At 40.7% G+C, this 16,819-nt stretch overlaps 5 protein-coding genes and 1 long non-coding RNA gene across 7 annotated transcripts; 4 read left to right on the forward strand and 2 right to left on the reverse strand.

Annotated features, from left to right (window-relative positions):
• Window positions 1-1,880: 1,880 nt before the first annotated feature.
• LOC116915734 (bromodomain-containing protein 4) lies at window positions 1,881-7,106 on the forward strand. The gene is made up of 5 exons (XM_032920862.2): window positions 1,881-2,124; window positions 2,222-2,395; window positions 4,710-4,940; window positions 5,007-6,459; window positions 6,544-7,106. Exons 1-5 carry the CDS (start codon window positions 1,999-2,001, stop codon window positions 6,573-6,575), a joined length of 2,016 nt encoding a protein of 671 aa, XP_032776753.2. The 5' UTR covers window positions 1,881-1,998; the 3' UTR covers window positions 6,576-7,106.
• Window positions 7,107-7,229: 123 nt separating this feature from the next.
• LOC116915741 (all trans-polyprenyl-diphosphate synthase PDSS1) lies at window positions 7,230-9,944 on the forward strand. The gene is made up of 9 exons (XM_032920871.2): window positions 7,230-7,324; window positions 7,957-8,192; window positions 8,260-8,376; window positions 8,438-8,571; window positions 8,644-8,785; window positions 8,852-8,941; window positions 9,012-9,143; window positions 9,229-9,423; window positions 9,509-9,944. The coding sequence occupies exons 2-9, from the start codon at window positions 8,052-8,054 to the stop codon at window positions 9,728-9,730; spliced, it is 1,173 nt and encodes a 390-aa protein (XP_032776762.2). The 5' UTR covers window positions 7,230-7,324; window positions 7,957-8,051; the 3' UTR covers window positions 9,731-9,944.
• Window positions 9,945-10,922: 978 nt separating this feature from the next.
• On the forward strand, window positions 10,923-13,448 carry LOC116915735 (trifunctional enzyme subunit beta, mitochondrial). The gene is made up of 9 exons (XM_032920863.2): window positions 10,923-11,080; window positions 11,261-11,444; window positions 11,508-11,695; window positions 11,759-12,121; window positions 12,232-12,362; window positions 12,428-12,643; window positions 12,713-12,863; window positions 12,948-13,036; window positions 13,242-13,448. The coding sequence occupies exons 1-9, from the start codon at window positions 11,032-11,034 to the stop codon at window positions 13,284-13,286; spliced, it is 1,416 nt and encodes a 471-aa protein (XP_032776754.1). The 5' UTR covers window positions 10,923-11,031; the 3' UTR covers window positions 13,287-13,448.
• Window positions 13,446-14,652, reverse strand: LOC116915742 (39S ribosomal protein L32, mitochondrial). Its single transcript, XM_032920873.1, has 4 exons — window positions 14,526-14,652; window positions 13,906-14,254; window positions 13,699-13,841; window positions 13,446-13,636 (listed from the first exon to the last, which is right to left on the reverse strand). The coding sequence occupies exons 2-4, from the start codon at window positions 14,237-14,239 to the stop codon at window positions 13,505-13,507; spliced, it is 609 nt and encodes a 202-aa protein (XP_032776764.1). The 5' UTR covers window positions 14,240-14,254; window positions 14,526-14,652; the 3' UTR covers window positions 13,446-13,504.
• Window positions 14,653-14,739: 87 nt separating this feature from the next.
• LOC116915740 (all trans-polyprenyl-diphosphate synthase PDSS1) lies at window positions 14,740-16,818 on the forward strand. Of its 2 annotated transcripts, none has more exons than XM_032920868.2 (8): window positions 14,740-15,071; window positions 15,144-15,263; window positions 15,332-15,465; window positions 15,531-15,672; window positions 15,734-15,823; window positions 15,881-16,012; window positions 16,083-16,277; window positions 16,355-16,818. In XM_032920868.2, exons 1-8 carry the CDS (start codon window positions 14,931-14,933, stop codon window positions 16,574-16,576), a joined length of 1,176 nt encoding a protein of 391 aa, XP_032776759.1. In that variant the 5' UTR covers window positions 14,740-14,930; the 3' UTR covers window positions 16,577-16,818. The 2 variants fall into 2 exon arrangements, with proteins under 2 accessions (XP_032776759.1, XP_032776761.1); XM_032920870.2 differs by having other exon boundaries at window positions 14,743-15,071; window positions 15,147-15,263.
• Window positions 15,270-16,184, reverse strand: LOC123469705. The gene is made up of 2 exons (XR_006643022.1): window positions 16,052-16,184; window positions 15,270-15,858 (listed from the first exon to the last, which is right to left on the reverse strand). It is a non-coding gene; the product is annotated as an uncharacterized LOC123469705 (long non-coding RNA).
• Window position 16,819: the final 1 nt, after the last annotated feature.

Genomic DNA, 16,819 nt, shown 5'->3' on the forward strand with positions numbered 1-16,819 from the left:
CCATCATCTATGGAGAAGTAATATTGTCTACTTCTACCACAAAGAAAATAGCAAACACAAAGACAAAGAAAGTAGGTTTTATTTTAGCTAGTTTCCAACGCGCCTTTGAAAGAATTCTAAAGAGAAAATTTCGTAACGCTTGACTAGTATCTCCACAGCGATGCCTCTGCATCTGCCACTATTAATTGTCTCTCTTTTCTGTGGAGCAAGAGGGAGCCATTTCACTGATCATTTTTTTGCCTTTCTCCTTCGTTCTCTCTCCATGGCCTCGTAAAATAATCGATTGTTATGGCTTGCGTATTCAACGATGGTAACCTCATTTGAGCCCGACCCGTAACTATCGTTGAATCTAGCAATAGTTAAGAAGAATATCAATCGGAAATTGTCACTTGACTGACCCAGTGACTCGGTTTCTTTGGCCGTCCATCACGTGGTCGACTAGTCATCATCCGGATCGTGCACGTTCATATAGCCCACCTTCCCGTTATCGTGCTCGTTACATCCGCTCCATAGTGGGTTTGCGAAGCTTGTCACGACCATGGAGGCGCTCACTTTTTTCATAGTCAAGAGGAAAACGTCATTCTCCCTCGGGCAGCAGATGGTAGCCATGGCGTACCAAACGAAAACATATAGAGAACAGGATGGGATATACCTCTGCTTCTACAAGTAATGGTATTGACGAACAAAAGACGACTAAAACGCCATGTAAATAGGCCAAGGTTTGCTGATAAGTTGCTTTGTGTTTTCAACTTGGATTCGTGGCAAGTTTTTAGGGTACCACCATGTTGTTTTTAAAAAGGGGAAACGGCACACAGGACGTTCACTTTCTTTCAGCGTGCGAGTGAAAGAAGAGCCTTAACAGCCAATGCTTTTTTATTTTATCCTTTTATTGCCCTGTTTCCAATTGCAAGATATAACAGTTGGGAAAAGGTGTAGGTACACACAGTATTCTTTTGTCCAGCATCTTCAAGGGTAGCTGAGGGTTCAAGTGTGTTTTTGATTTACGAAGAAATAGCACACCACTTGTCCGATTTATATTTCCTTCACCCGAATCCATTTTTTTTTCTTGAAGGATGACGTTAAGTAATTTTATTCGCTCGTCTATCAAAGGACTCGAAAATATATTTAAAAAAAAAAAACATAGCAACGCTCGACACCGATACGTTATGATGGCGATGACTTCAACAAAGCGGTCGGTTGTTGGCTTTAGTCAACACCAACGGAAAAAAAAACCAAACAAACAAGGACACGTGTTAATACTAAAAGAAACTTGTGTTTTTCTTTTTCTTTTTTTTTTTTTTTTTTATCGGAGGCGGAAAAAAATGCATTGTGGGGTATCGAATTTGAACGAATGGCTTTGGACTTTGCACCATGCACACAACGCATTGCAATAGGCGATTGGTATACCGTTGCCGATCATCATGTGGTTCGATGAACTCGCGAAAATAAAAACAGCCGAGTCGTATGACGGTTACAAGTATAGGAAAGGGTGGAGGAAAAAACGGGCTCAAATCGAAATGGATGCAGTTCACCTCGGTTATTTTCTGGAGCGGAATGAAAATTCTCGTCGGGAGACGATTGGGGTGCACCGAACATTTGAGAAACTGGACAGTATCCGATGGAAGACGTGGCTAGGTTTTTATTTGGATGATTTCTACATTCTGACCACGCCTGGACACTTGAACGAACTACTTCTTTCTCTCTATGGTACTCTTTAAAATTTAGTTTCTCGTATATATTTTTTTTTTTTTCTTTGTTTCTTTCTTTTCACTAAACATTTTGGGAGAAAAGTTAATACCACGTAAGCTCCGCCCTCTTTCGCCTTCCATCCCCTCCGTCCGGGTGCGTACCTAAGCAACCTATTTAAGCCCGTGTGGTTGTTGGCTGCCACTTCACAAACTTCCAGGCCAACTGGAGTTTCAAGCCGTTTTTCTCCTCTCCTTCCAATTTCTCTCATTTTCTTTTGTTAACAAAAAGAGATAATTTAACATTACACAAATGATCGTCTCAACGATCTCCGAGAAGGTGGATAAGTCAGACGTGGAATCCATCTCATCTGAAACTATCAAAGATGAGTCCGGCTTGAGTTTGTCAAGAGCGTATTCCGTCACATCAGAGCCGCCCGTAAGTACATCTCATTTATCTATGACGTTTTTCCGGCAAACGTTTAAATGTTGTTGTTGTTGTTGTATGATTTCTATTTGACTATTTGAATGAACAGGCATACAAGAAGCAAACGGCTTCATCTGTCCGTATTGCCCGACTCATTGCCATCACTGTGGTGGCTGTAGCGCTCATCTTGGGCACGGCTATCGTTCTTGCCGCTTACTTGCAAATGAGACACAACGGTGTTGCCCTTCATTCCGCCGCCCCAGTCAGCTCGACCGAGACGAACGTGAGTCCTCCTTTCCTATTTTGTTCTTCTTTTTTTTTCTATCCTTCCATTCAAACGAGGGCATGTTGGATGGCCAAAAAAAGCAACGAGAGATTGCATAGTTTTTCTCCTCTTCCTTTCGTTCTTGATTTTCTATCATTTCTGCGTGTGATTGACTATCCCCCGTGTGTCAAAGTCGGTTCAAAGTCAAACACCCGCTAAGAGGAAGCAGGTAAAAATAAGACGACAATAATGAATTAAAAAAAAAAGGGGGCAAACAGCATCCGTAACGATACGAAGCCTTTACCAGGATTGTCGTTTTAATTCGATCGGTTGCGGGAACCGTCAACTTCCGCTGACATGTTTCTTTTTGTCACTCAAAGCCGGAAATAGGATGTGATTCCTGATTCGTACAAAAGGTGACGGGGAAAAACTAGAGAGGATGTTTGAAACGAAAGCCTCAATTGGGAACACAAATTCGATTGTAACCCACCTGTGATGTAGATGAGGAAAAAACAAGCCACAAAAAATTGAGTTAAAGTTCTCGACCTTCCGCAAAGAACAGAGATGGGCCATAACTACAAGTGTACCTGTGTATGTGTGTATGCATGGAAAGACCAAAACAAAGAAAAGAGGGGAGGACGAAAAGGTAAAGAGTACGCAGCTGATTTTGTTGTTGATTCCCCGTTGGTCGGTCAGTAGGCCAACTGCCCAATTGAATGCGGACAAAGAAAAGCCCCTCTTTTCTAGACTCTCAGCTTGTTCCGAATGAAGTATTACCGACTTGCAGTGGAAAGATGGAGAAGATAAGGGCCAATTTCGAATCTATCACGACGTTCATGACTCACAAAAAGGATTGGACTTGCTTGTCCGTATTTCCATAAAGCTGAAAACAATTCAATGAGCTTGAAAAGAGAGTGGCAAAACTGGCGAAACAATCGAATTAATCAAAACAGGTTTTGGTTTTTTTATATTTTACTTGGACTTTTTCTGGTCTGTCGATCAAACACAAGAGTACTGTCGGCAGCCATTTTCACCTCAATTCTTTCCTTTGTTTATTTCCACTATTTTTGTTTTGTTTGTATCTGTGTGTTCGTGTGGGGAGTTTTTCTTCTCTCTTTTCAACCCCCAAGAAAAACTTTCTCTTTGAGTTCGTTGCTCTCTCCTATTTGAAAAATAAGAAGGGGGGGCTATCTTCTGCGTCTCCGTTCCAGGCCCCTTTCTCTTCAAAATTTCCCATCAAACTAATTTCTGAATTTGTATTCTCTAAAAGTAAAAGAGGCAGAGTCAAGAACACGATCTCTTTGTTTGTTTTTCCCACTACGAGCAAGCGACAACTTTCATTTCTTTGTGTGTATGAGCATACTAACAATTATCTCACGAATCCATTTGGGATGCTATCGTTGAATGTACAAGGACATCTATCTTGATATCCGACTGCCGGTCGCCAATTTCTATTTAAAAAATTCGCTGGATTTTCTTAATTGATATTCGCAGGGACGGAAGTCAGGGTGTTGTTGCGTATGTGCGTAAGGTGTTTTCTTCCCGGATCTAATTATTGCCGTGTCCTGGTTTCGCATCGCATGCGATGCATCACATCTTCCGCCTTTCTCATTCGCATCTCGTCTGTTTTTTTGTTGTTGTTTTGTTTTGAGGACGCAGAAACAGAGAAAATGATTTCACGCAAGACTGGCAAACTCTCGATGACGCCATCCATGAGCAATTCATTTTCTTTCTTTCTTTTTTTTTGTTGGCACGTGTTTTAGGTTAGCGTTTTACTATTTCGCAACTAGTTGTAACCGAGTTCGTCGACATTTTATCCATCTGCTATTTACTCATTTTTCAAGAGAAAGTTGCCATTACAATGGAACGAAGAGTCCCATCTCTTTAAGAAAATTCCAATTTTCTATGAGAGTTTGACGCAGTTGTTTCAGCATTGTCATTACTGTCGTTTCACCGTGTCCATTTGGCTTTGCCGTTTTATCTTACTGGACGATCATCCTCAAGTGGGTCGATGGCCTTTCATTTGGTTCTTGTTCATGTCCACATCGTTTGAACGCCCTCTCCAAAAGAAACGGTAGTCAAAAGAGGTTCCGTGATAGTTGAGTACTATAGCGGAACATGTATACGATCTTATGGTGCTGTTCTAAATCCGGACATAAAAAGTCAGTTACAAATGTCTACTTTCGAAAAAAAAAAATAATAAAAAAAAAAAATAACTGGGTGTAGGAAGAAGTTGTCCTTCTTTTCTTTCATTCACTAGGTTAACGTCCAATGTATGCCATTAAAGAAATCATTTGAAAATCTCGAAAAAATTGAACTTTGACATGATTAGAAGGCGGCCACAGCAAGTTTGCCTTCGGCTTTAACGGGCGATGCTCCCACTGCTGGAGCCGGCGAACTCTCTTCATCCGAGTCATCTTCAGAAGCAGTGGACGAGGAAAAGGATCACCGTCGCCTAGATACGGACGGTGATTTGTTGGAAGAATTCTTGGAGAATGAGGGCAAGATTCTTCGTTTGCCTACCGGCAGTGATCTCGATATCGACATTGACGAACTGACCAAAGTACTCCAACAAATCAAAAAGATTTACCCCGTATCTAAATAATAACGATCTTTGTCAATGTTGCAGATGTTCTTGAAACGCAATCCGCTGGACAAAAGCAAATGCGTCGTTGAACGACGACCCCTCGATGGAGCCGAAGATTACGTAAAGGTCCTGCCTATCACGGCTAAAAATGCCACGGCCGTTCCTCTGATGCCCATCATCTCTGGCGAACGCATTTCCATCATCTGCTCGAGCGATGAGGATAGCATCACAGAGCTGAATGAGGAAGATGATTCAGGACTCATCCATTCTAGACCCATTTTCATGCCGTTCGACATGCATCCTCCTATAAGCATTAATCCGTTCAACATGATGGGAGGCATGCCAATGAATTCCATGTCTGCTATCGGACCGATCCCTTTGATGATGAACCCTAATCAGATGATGCCTCCAAGATCCATGAGGCCAACACTATCATTGAATCTCACTCCTCCTTTTGATTTGAACAATGCCCTGCTGGAACAGCGCCTTTTAAATCCTCTTAATGTTCCTCCACCACCACCACCACCACAAATGCGATCTCCCTTCCAAGCCTTCCCGGCTGGACGGCCTTTCCGTTTTCCCGAAGCTAACCTACGCCAAATGCGACCATTTGGCCCAGTTTCAACTCCTCCGCCACCTCAGTTCCAACCGTTCCAACAACGTCCGTTTGACGGTCACGCAATGGCTGAAAAGCGTTTTAACCTTCCGTCCGACCTCATTCCGGACAATAGTCAGGAGAAATCTCATGTTCCAGAACATCGCGGTATGAACTCTGATCCAATCCGACCTCCGCTGGTCACTGCCCGCCCTGTCCCGCTCTTCCGCGAACGCCAGCGCGCGCCAGACTTTCAAGGATTGCCGGAAAGTCTCCTCAGCCTAGTAGAAGATTTGCCTGGTATCCTGGGAGCGGAAGAGCCTCAACCTGTTCAGAGACTCTCCATCCGGCCTGAACAGCCGAATCTGCCCGTTTTCCGCGTTCCTAAATTCTTGTTGGACACTCCCCGACCGAAAGTAGCTGAAGGGGTCAGCAGCACTGAGATGCCTTCAGGTCCAGTCCAATTGCCCAATCGTCCAGTTACTCTTCCTTTCTTGCAAGTTCCTCCATTGCCGGCTGCTCTAGTCGGCAAAGAACGTTCCGCTCCCATCCCAGTCAACATTCCTTTCTTGAACGTACGCAATGCTGCGCCTCCTGTGCCCAGCCAAATGGCCGCGCCGGATCGCCGCCAGGGTCGTGCTTCGTTTTTCGAACGTCTTATGGACTCGATTCTCTCGCCAGTTAACAACCGTCATCCGCCTAAAAACGAGAAATCCCCATCTGGTGAATCCGTGCCCGCGGATACCCGCGCAACTCAACCCGTCCGCACTGGAGGTCGAGGATTACGTACTATGCCTGAAAACGGACCTGCCCTAGATGGCGGAATAATCGTTGCCCGTCCTGTTACGCCCGAGGATGAGTCCATCGCTCCCGAACAGGATCGCCGTGCTAGAGCACACTGTAAGACTTTCTAACTTAACCAGGAAAACCAGTTGTGTAAGGCATTTAGTTGAATGAATTTAAAAGAAAAATTTCTTTTTACAGTTATCCAGCCACGTTCGCTGAAAGTCAACTGAACGGTGATTGAAGAAGGAAACACAAGAAAAGGAAAAAGCTGCCAGCTTGTGCAGCACTTGTTATTTAGGGTGACGAAGACATCCGTCCACGCGTATTTTTAAATTTTTTTTTATTTTCATACGAATTAGATTTTTAAGAATGACCATAAAAATATCGTATTTTTTTAAGAAGACAAAATTATCTCTTTTGCTTTCTGACTTTCTGTTTTGCCACCTGCAATTCTTCTTCTTTTACTTTCATTTTACACTATATTATTGGTTATCACCTTTAACCATGTACAAAGTGCGTGCGTTCTTCGAAAAAAAACAAACAATTAAATTGCGAAACAACAAAACAAAATGTCTCTAATGTCACACGTAAAATTTATCCATTTGTCAGTGTATGAGACAAAGGTGCTTATATTTTGATATCAAAGGTAATTTCCTAAATATTGAGGCATACAGTAGTTACAGTGTATCGAATATAAAGAAGAAAAATGGTAGATGTAGTAATTATTCAACAATAAACATGACTGTTTTGTACCTCAAAAATTTCGTTTTCATTTGAACTGTTCGTTTCGAAAATGAAACATTTGAATCGATAGCGGGTTTTAGGGCAACATTCTTAAAGTTGAGCCGTAATGGACGTTGTCGTCGGTGGTGGCGTGACGACCCCTTCGTATAGCCACAGGGACGTAAAACAGGACTGCTGTCAGTTTGCAGTCTTGCTCTTTCGCTGTATGTTGTGAATTTGATATCCAAATTCGCAGGTAAAAGATTGATTAGCAGTTTGGTTTCCATATACCTTCGTTTTGATCTGTAGTTTTTACGTGACACCTTCCAATAGAGAGATAGGAGAGGAATAGGAGAGGAATAGAGAAGTCTCTATGGACATTAACCTAATTTAAAGTTTAGTGGAATAATCTCCTATAACAGTTAGGGCATTTTAAAGTGCCATTATGTTGTTTTTTTAATGCTTTGTTTATACAAGTTTGATCCTTTTCCATGTTTGTAAATGGTAGCGGTAGAAACTATGTCGAAAAGGCTAGGAAAATATTCCGGACAGACGTTCTTTTGGCATGCTTCAAAGCCTGTTTATAAATAATTAGACAAAACAGCCGAAATGTCATGCGTATTTCTAGTGCATTGAGTACATTCATTTGAAGGACATTTTTACAAATCCTTCATCATCAAATCAAATCCTTTTCCTTTGGACTATCGAACCAGTTTTCTCACCACGTTTGTGTCAGTAAGCTGGTTTTAAACTTTCGGATTTCTCTGTACCAATACGTGCATCCCCATTTAACGGTTGTTACGCACGGCTTTCGACATTTTCTCGTACGCCTTGAGGCATCGTAAAATGTAAGCATTTCTCAGCGCGAACTTTCGTTTCACTGTTTAGTTGTCGTCGTCGTTCGAGAGAACATACAAAGCGATTGAACGTAAGCTTTTGAAGTTTCGAAAAAGTGACACTTCAACGACAACAGTAGGCAAAGGATGACTGCTTTTCTTGCTAGCCAAAGATTTGCAATATTATTTGCGTCCCACAATCGTCAGTTATGCCGAGCGTATAGCGGCCTACAAAAATGCGAATCGTTACTATTTACCAGCCCACCTTCGCTCCTATTTCAGCATCAGGTACTGTATAGATTGATAGTCACCAATGATTACCTGAAGAAACTAATTATACTGTCTGAGGAATTAGATACAAACTGGAGTACCAAATATCACAAACGTCGCTACAGCGTCAGCCAATGACAAGCCCGATAACGACGCCATGATTAGACGAGATCTAGCAAGCCTTTATGAAGACATCAGGGAGGTTGAATACTTTGGAAAACTTTTACTTTCTATTTGTTAAAATGTAAAACCTATTTTGACAGTCATTAGGCAAAAGCCAGGCAACATTAACCCCAATCGCTCAATACTATTTCGATGGAGAGGGTAAAGCTATACGACCCATGATTACAATGTGTTTGGCTAAAGCGATCAACTGCCATCTAAATCAAATTTCATCGTGTGTTACTTAATCTCGATAGGCTCGGAGACTTGTGAAACTAATCATTCTGATCTTCATTTTTTGTAACAGGGAAATGATCGAAAAACAAAAAAAGGTCGCACAAGTAGTTGAAATGATTCACACGGCCTCCTTAGTCCACGACGACGTGATTGACCTGGCCGAAAGTAGAAGAAACAAATCATCTGCCAATGTCGTATGGGGACAGAAAAGAGTAATACGGACACTATGCATTTTTCTGTTGATTGTTTTAAATAAAATTATTTTTCTTCTTGCTCAGTCGATCGTAGCAGGCGATTTTGTTGTTGGACGCGCAATTGAGATCTGTGCTGCTATGCAAAGCGATCCTGTTTTCGAGCTGATAACAAAGGTAAGATTAAAATTGACGCAGTTGCAATATTTGAGTGGACTATCTTATTGTTTTAATTACGTAATTGGAGATGGTGGCTGATTTAGTTAATGGAGAACTCATGCAACTCGACGGAAGTGCAACAGAGAATGAACGATTCGCCCACTATTTGGAAAAAACCTTTAAGAAAACTGCAAGCCTAATTGCATATAGTTGCCAATCGGTATTTATCTTTAAATAAAAAAAATAATAAATAAAATAAAAAAATAGAAAACAATAGCAAAAACATTATGAAATTCTTCTTCAAGGTTTCAGTACTCGCTGGAGCTGATTCCAGTTTGCAAAATATAGCATTCCAGTTTGGACGCCAGTTGGGAATGGCATTTCAATTGGTTGATGACGTACTCGATTTCGTAGCTACATCGGCCCAATTGGGTAAGCCAGCAGCAGCTGATCTACGCCTGGGACTAGCAACTGCTCCAGTTTTGTTTGCTGCACACAAAGTACTCGTTTATCAAGTTTTAAGCGCTATCAGTAAAACTTTCAGTAAAACTTTCGAAATACTATATCTTGTGCTTTTGATTATAGTTTCCTGAATTGAATCCACTCATTCAACGGCGATTTAACCAGCCAGGAGACGTCGAGACAGCTTTCTATTTAGTCCATCGTTCTGATGGATTGCAGCGAACAAAGGAATTGGCTAGCCAATACTGTGATGATGCCGTAACTAAGTTGGCTCATTTGTCACCATCGTCTTACCAGCAAATTTTATATACCTTAACACATGAGCTACTTAACAGAATGAAATAAGTCCCTGGGAAGATGGATTCTTTCTAATCTAGAGAAAAAATTTATTTTTGATAACGTTTTTGTTGTGATTTCATTCATAAAGGAGGGATTTAGCAACTATAACACTATTACATGTTAATGATATAAGGACTTGTTTTGCACCGCTTTCGCTTTATATAACCTAGTTTCGAGGAATACACGTGATCCTCCCGAAAAGGACGGTTTCAACAAGTGATCCGCAGTGTCTGCTTACTGATTGTATACATAAGGAAGAAACCAGAATGAAAGGTGATATGCTTTTTAGGGCGATGGAACGAGTTATTAGAAAGAAAACAAAAAAAATACGTATCGTTTCTATATAACCGAAAAGCTTGCATACTTCGGTCTCGTAACAGGAAACATCCAAATCTGTATAAGCGCAAATCAGCCCTATAACTTGTTTATACCAAAAGATCACATTCACCACACGTAACCTTTGTCTACCGCCAAATATGCAGTTAGCCCACTTTCAATCTTTGGAAGATCTGGATTTGGAGACATCTGGACGCGAACTCCATATCGATAATAAATACAACAAATTAAAATTGAAAGTTATTTTAGGATTTACTAATATAAATTAAATCATTGAATATAGTAGGTGGTAGAAAAATGTGTCAGGTATGGCAATAAAAAAGCATAGAGAAATGGCCACATTTTCTGCAATAAACATAGTTGCGTACGAGGAATGAAGTCACGCGCGCATTAAATGGAACTTTCATCCTCTCCAATGGCACAGGTATGATCTGAAAAACATATTGCATCGTGTTATCGTTAGTGATGAGTTGTATGTTCGCGTTTTTGTTGAATTAATAGGATCGTGATTTATGTTGTGTGCCAATGCTTTATCGGCCTTTTCTACCTCAACCTCTTTTGCTACGGATGTCGATAATACAGTTTTAGCAGCGAAAGAGTGAATGACAAAACGACGATTATCGAAACGTGAACTAGACTTACCGGTAATATGAAATCAATTACCGAACTGCTTGCACGTGCATGTACAGACACTGATCACCTTATGTATCAACTTTATTTTGGACCTATGGATTTTTAAAGAAAGTATTGGATGACGCATGCTGATATTATCCTGATTCCAAATCTTGAAACCAAATTTTAGGTTTTTCCCACACTAACCACGCTGTTGCCAGTTCGTTTATCTTTGCCTCAATTTAGTTTCAGCTTTTGCCCACTTGAGCGCTGTTAATGGTGATTTGTTTAAGCAAATACTCGAAATCCAAACAGCTGTAGTAGATTCCCCAAGGAAGGAGATATCCGTCATTTTAAGAATGGCTGCCCAGATTTCTCGCGTAAATTCTGTTGCGTTCCTTCGATCAGGTATAACCCGTCTGCCTTCAACGATTTGAATTTTTAGTGCAGTTTAAATGTTTTGAAATTAATTACCATTTGAGTACTAATATTGCTCTATGCTGTGATATGCACATTGTTGGTTATCACGGGTTACGGCAAAGCGTGAAACAGCCTGGTCTCATAACTATTTTCCTCACAAAATCTAAGGCACACGCAATGTTTCCACCACATTGCCGGCGCTGTACGCGGCTGGGCAGAAAACGAAACCATCGTTAGCACGGCCAAACCAGAAGAACATTGTGTTGGTTGATGCTGTAAGGACTCCGTTTTTGCTGTCTGGTACAAACTATGCTAAACTCATGCCACATGACTTGGCACGAAATGCATTATTGTAGGTGTTTTCCTGTTGGTATTTGTCTCCATTGTAAGCCATAAAAAAAATGCTTTCCAACAGGGGATTGGTCCAGAAAACAGGTCTCCCCAAAGAGCTTGTTGAATACATTGCATTTGGGACAGTCATCCAAGAAGTCAAAACTTCCAATGTTGCCCGTGAAGCTGCACTTGGTGCTGGTTTCTCTGAGAAGACACCTGCCCATACTGTCACAATGGCATGTATCAGCTCAAATCAAGCTATGTCTACTTGTAAGTGTCTGTTTGTATTTTAGGTATCATAGTTTCCTTCATACTATATATTTTTATTTCAAGGCATTGGTTATATGCAATCTGGAGTCTACGATGTTTGCGTCGCTGGAGGGGTGGAATTTATGTCAGATGTGCCCATTCGTCATTCCCGCAAGATGCGTTCTGTCATGCTTAAGGCAAACAAAGCCAAAACAGTCGGCCAGCGCCTTTCATTGTTATCCCAACTTGATTTAAAAGCTCTAATCCCTGAGCTTCCAGCAGTAGCTGAATTTTCTACTGGTGAAACCATGGGACACTCTGCCGATCGTTTGGCTGCTTCGTTCAATATCAGTCGCAAAGATCAAGACGCCTTTGCTCTTCGCTCCCACCAGTTTGCTCATGATGCAGCTGAAAAGGGCCTCCTTTCAGACATTATTCCATATCAAGGTATGTATGGCAACTCCTTTGTGTTTTTAGTACCGTATTATATATATGTACATAAATATGTTATTTTTTTTTTTTTAAATTATATTTTCGTTTTGTTTTAATATCTAAAGTTCCTGGCCAAGACAAACCTATTACTTGCGACAACGGCATCAGAGTTTCTGCACCTGAACAATTACAGAAACTGAAGCCAGCTTTTATCAAGCCTCACGGTACAGTGACAGCTGCCAACGCGTCTTTTTTGGTGAATTTGGAAAATATGAATTAGTTTATTGTTTCAATTCTTATAATTCAATCTTTTTTTATCAGACGGATGGAGCTTCGGCATGTTTGATGATGACGGAAGACAAGGCCAAGCAATTGGGACTTAAACCCAAGGCTTACCTACGAGATTTCGTTTACGTTAGCCAAGACCCCAAAGATCAACTGCTATTAGGACCAGCCTATGCTACACCACGCGTTTTGGAGAAAGCCGGTCTCGGGATGAATGATATAGATGTCTGGGAAGTTCATGAAGCTTTTGCGGTAAATGTCACTGTGGTTTGCGTTGGCAATAATCCCGATGTATTCTAGCACCATTTTCGACATGTTTAGGCGCAAATTTTGGCCAATCTTAGCGCTATGGACTCGGACTGGTTCTGCAAGACGTATATGGGGCGGTCTGGCAAAGTCGGAGCACCAGATATGAGCAAGTTTAACCTATGGGGTGGATCTCTCTCAATAGGCCATCCATTTGGAGCTACAGGTTTTCGCCATTCGTTCACAATTTGGCTTTTGGATTATATTTATATATATCTATTTTTGTTTTTATTTTTGTTTTATTTTTAAGGAGTTCGATTGGCTATTCATGCAGCAAACAGATTGATTCACGAAGACGGGAAATACGCATGCATAGCTGCGTGTGCTGCAGGTGGTCAGGTATGAATGAAATTTTGTTTGTTTTCCTTTTTGGCACGTCAGTTCACTGGTAGGAATCGCCGGATAGTGTACATGGGTTTCCCCCAGTGCGGTGAAGCGTGCTGATAGAAAAGAAACCCTTCTTTCAGGGTTCCAAATGTTGCGAGTCTCCATTTTGGAACAGTATATGTTGGGCACAGTTTTAATGAAACTGTTTGCAATGCAGGGTGTCGGAATGATAATCGAGCGGCATCCAGACGGAAAGCTATAAGCAGTTCTTCAATGAGATTTCGAAGCAAATGGCAATGCAATAATTTTCATGGGCCTCTATTGGAGTGCTTTTCCTTAGAAAATTTTATATTGGTGATTTTATCTTGTACTACCGTCGGCTAACAGATTATTTCCAATTGAATACACGGTGGAATAGCAGTAACTCCATAATTGGTATATTTTTTCTTATAAACTAACCAGGTAAGATAAATTAAAATATTAGCCTAAATCATGAGGCTTTATAATTGTGTGTTCACTGTTGTTCACGTCAGAATTTGGTCCACATCGCTGCAACAGGTTTTTGCTAAACCATTTTGGTCGAGGCTTTTCCATTTGAACAACTCTTTTACCCTACACGCAAAGCAATAAAAATTTAATACTTATTTCTACTAAAAGAATATTATGTGGTGAACCTTGAAGAATTCATCGTCGAATTGAGTTTTCTCTCCTTGGTATACAATGGCGATTTCTTTATCTATGGGATCAAGACCCAGTTCCTGAACCATTTTTTCTTGCAAAACAGATGTCTCAGCTTTTACTTTTGAGTAACAATTTGCTAGGAATGAAGAGTATATGTATGTTTCTTGACAAATTTACACTCGACATACCCTAATACTTACGACATAAACGGCCTGCTTCATGATTGTGGCCACAAGTACCACAGGTTTTGATATCCTTTCGTGGGAGAATAAGTTTGTTGTGCCAGTTGGGAGCACCATACTTTCTCATCATACGCTTTTCAGCACTGCGCCGGCAGGTAGGTACTCCCCATAAGAATCCATCAAAAATGCTTTTAATGTCGAATGATTCATCTTTTTCAATTAACTGTTCAGGTGCCTGCACCACTAATGGGATCCAATGTGGAGTTGGAGGCCTCCTTAGCAAAGGTGTTAGGTATACATACTCAAATTTCCCCAAGGCATCAGTCAAATATTTTAATAAATGTCCAGCCATTATGTTGTAATATACCTACAAATCAATTGAAAAATTACAGTTTAATGTCTTAATAGGGAAGACATTGTATCCCCATAATGGGGAAGCCGAAGTAACAAAAGTGACTAGAAATAACGTTTAAAACATAACTAGCGAGGCAATGGGTTAAACCAATAGACAAGTTTGGTTGGTTTGAAAAATGGTGCTTTACTTAAACGCAATCATGAACATTTCAATTAAGGAACGGGAAACAAAGTATGAAAGTGACAATGGTTTTTTACACTTTAATAAACTTAGTGTTTATTACCTAATAATTTATTGAGGAAAACTACACATTGGTTAGCCGAAAAACCGAGAGATCATTCTTGTCTGCAGTTTCAGTTTGACTAGTGCTTAAGTTGCGAAGTTGAGCTATGACACCATTATCATAGGGTACGCGCCACGAATTTCATTTGGTTTTCGACTTTTTCGTCTGCTAAAACTATAGCACTAAAATGTTGGATTGTAGTTACTAGTTAGCTAGATACAATACCCGCTAACCAGTGTGTACCCAGTCATTTCTTTCCAGCCTTGAGGAACCGGTTATTATTGTAGTGCTTGCAAAATATTCGGTTCTTCCCGCAAACTGTGGTTCTTGCTGCATTTTTTTATTAAAAAAAAAGACGAAATTATGTGTTGACGGACTCATCCATCTTTGTTATTAAATATCATCATGGTAGTTAGTGCTAGGATAACGAACTTTTTAGCCTACTCAAGTCTTACAGTTTCCCGCGTGTCTCACCTTGGAAATGGTAGTTTGCGATATCAATGGTTGCTATCCAGAAACACTTCACTTCTCCAACTTCGGAGCAAGGTGTATATAGTTGTTCCACATAGTTAGGTTATAAAAATTTTACATTGTAAACAAGTCACGGAATTACATAAGCAGATTCAGACGGCTGTACCTAGTATCACCTCCAATGTCAGTGTACCCAAGGAGAACATACCCACTGCTGATGCACTGGTTAGACCGGACCTTGAAGGTCTCTATGAAGACATCCGAGAGGTTCTACTTGATAGTTTATATATTTATTGCCATCAATTTACATAAATTTTCACATGCTATTAATACAGGGTCTGACCAACACACAGCCTGAGCTAAGGCAGATTGCCCAATACTATTTTAATGGAGAGGGTAAAGCGATCCGACCAGTGATTACTATGTGTATGGCTAGAGCAATCAACTACCATCTAGATCAAAATGCTCCGTTTGTTATCTATATTGATAGAAAACCCACGGCCAAACTAATACTGAATGTTTTCGTGCTGATAGGGGTGTGATTCAAAAACAGAAGAAGATTGCACAAATAGCTGAAATGATTCATACGGCGTCCTTGGTTCATGATGACGTAATTGACGTCGCGGATAGCAGAAGGAGTAGACCATCAGTCAACATTCTCTGGGGACAGAAGAAAGTATGAAAAGATAAAAAGCATGAATTAAGTTTCATTTAACACAACTGCCTTTATTTCACAGTCGATCATAGCTGGGGATTTCATTCTCGCCATGGCTTCCGGCATGCTGGCCCGACTTCAAAACCAGCAAGTCATCATCTTGTTATCACAGGTGAAAATTATCATAATTCCAGCAAGAACGTTAATCTTTAAAAACAAATATATTTAGGTACTCGCTGATTTAGTTCAGGGAGAATTCATGCAATTGGGTGCACGAGAAAATAAAGATGAGAGATTTGCGCATTATTCCGAAAAAACATTTAAGAAAACTGCTAGTTTAATTGCCTATAGTTGCCAAGCGGTATAAAGTTTTTAAAACGTCCTTTTTAAAGTATATTACTTCAAAATCAAGAACAATGATTTTTCTCAAGGTCTCAGTGCTTTCTGGAGCTGATTCCACCTTACAGTCTATCGCCTTTCAATATGGTCGCCAGTTAGGAATGGCATTTCAACTGGTTGACGACTTACTCGATTTCATCGCCACGTCAGCTCAAGTTGGAAAACCGGTAGCTGCCGATTTGCGTCTTGGTTTGGCCACCGCACCTGTGCTGTTTGCAGCACAGAAGGTAGTGGTTTCTCTAGTGATGGCCTTCATTAATACTTTCTACGGCGCGTAAATGAATCATTGTGTTTTCGATTTCAGTTTTCTGAGTTAAACCCACTGATTATGCGTCGATTTCAAGAGCCCGGGGATGCCGAAACCGCTTTTCGTTTGGTGCTCCGTTCAGACGGGTTGCAGCGCACAAAAGAATTGGCACGCCAATACTGTAACGACGCTGTGACTCAAGTTGCTCAGCTGACCCCTTCTCCTTACCAGCAAGCCTTAGTCACGTTAGCCCACCAATTATTGCATAGGATGAAATAAATAAATAATGAGAGATGACTCTTTTAGTTCCCCGAGGATGTATTTTCCCGGGTTGTTACGTAGTTTGACATTTTAATTAAAAATACGGTGTACTTTAATTTGTTCTAATCTTGTCGTTCTAATCTTGACGTGGAAAGAACAGACTTCCTCCGCTAGAAGATGTTGATCATGTTGATCAAATGCATAGAATGTTATGCTCATTAGTCATAAATAAAAACAGCACGGCTTGCTGATGTAATGGAT

Source organism: Daphnia magna, linkage group LG2 (genome assembly GCF_020631705.1).
Source record: "Daphnia magna isolate NIES linkage group LG2, ASM2063170v1.1, whole genome shotgun sequence".
Lineage (NCBI taxonomy): Eukaryota > Metazoa > Arthropoda > Branchiopoda > Diplostraca > Daphniidae > Daphnia > Daphnia magna.

Bases quoted from the DNA above. Each gene is read 5' to 3' on its own strand.
- LOC116915734 (XM_032920862.2), top strand. From the start codon at position 1,999: ATGATCGTCTCAACGATCTCCGAGAAGGTGGATAAGTCAGACGTGGAA. The intron at 2,396-4,709 runs GTGAGTCCTCCT...TGACATGATTAG, and splicing joins TCAGCTCGACCGAGACGAAC to AAGGCGGCCACAGCAAGTTT. The intron at 4,941-5,006 runs GTACTCCAACAA...TCAATGTTGCAG, and splicing joins ACATTGACGAACTGACCAAA to ATGTTCTTGAAACGCAATCC.
- LOC116915741 (XM_032920871.2), top strand. From the start codon at position 8,052: ATGACTGCTTTTCTTGCTAGCCAAAGATTTGCAATATTATTTGCGTCC. The intron at 8,572-8,643 runs GTGTGTTACTTA...TTTTTGTAACAG, and splicing joins CATCTAAATCAAATTTCATC to GGAAATGATCGAAAAACAAA. The intron at 9,144-9,228 runs GTATTTATCTTT...TTCTTCTTCAAG, and splicing joins TTGCATATAGTTGCCAATCG to GTTTCAGTACTCGCTGGAGC.
- LOC116915735 (XM_032920863.2), top strand. From the start codon at position 11,032: ATGGCTGCCCAGATTTCTCGCGTAAATTCTGTTGCGTTCCTTCGATCA. The intron at 11,445-11,507 runs GTAGGTGTTTTC...GCTTTCCAACAG, and splicing joins TTGGCACGAAATGCATTATT to GGGATTGGTCCAGAAAACAG. The intron at 12,122-12,231 runs GTATGTATGGCA...TAATATCTAAAG, and splicing joins AGACATTATTCCATATCAAG to TTCCTGGCCAAGACAAACCT.
- LOC116915742 (XM_032920873.1), bottom strand. From the start codon at position 14,239: ATGGCTGGACATTTATTAAAATATTTGACTGATGCCTTGGGGAAATTT. The intron at 13,842-13,905 runs GTAAGTATTAGG...CTTCATTCCTAG, and splicing joins TGAAGCAGGCCGTTTATGTC to CAAATTGTTACTCAAAAGTA. The intron at 13,637-13,698 runs GTTCACCACATA...CTTTGCGTGTAG, and splicing joins TCGACGATGAATTCTTCAAG to GGTAAAAGAGTTGTTCAAAT.
- LOC116915740 (XM_032920868.2), top strand. From the start codon at position 14,931: ATGGTAGTTAGTGCTAGGATAACGAACTTTTTAGCCTACTCAAGTCTT. The intron at 15,264-15,331 runs GTTCTACTTGAT...CTATTAATACAG, and splicing joins TCTATGAAGACATCCGAGAG to GGTCTGACCAACACACAGCC. The intron at 15,673-15,733 runs GTATGAAAAGAT...TTTATTTCACAG, and splicing joins TTCTCTGGGGACAGAAGAAA to TCGATCATAGCTGGGGATTT.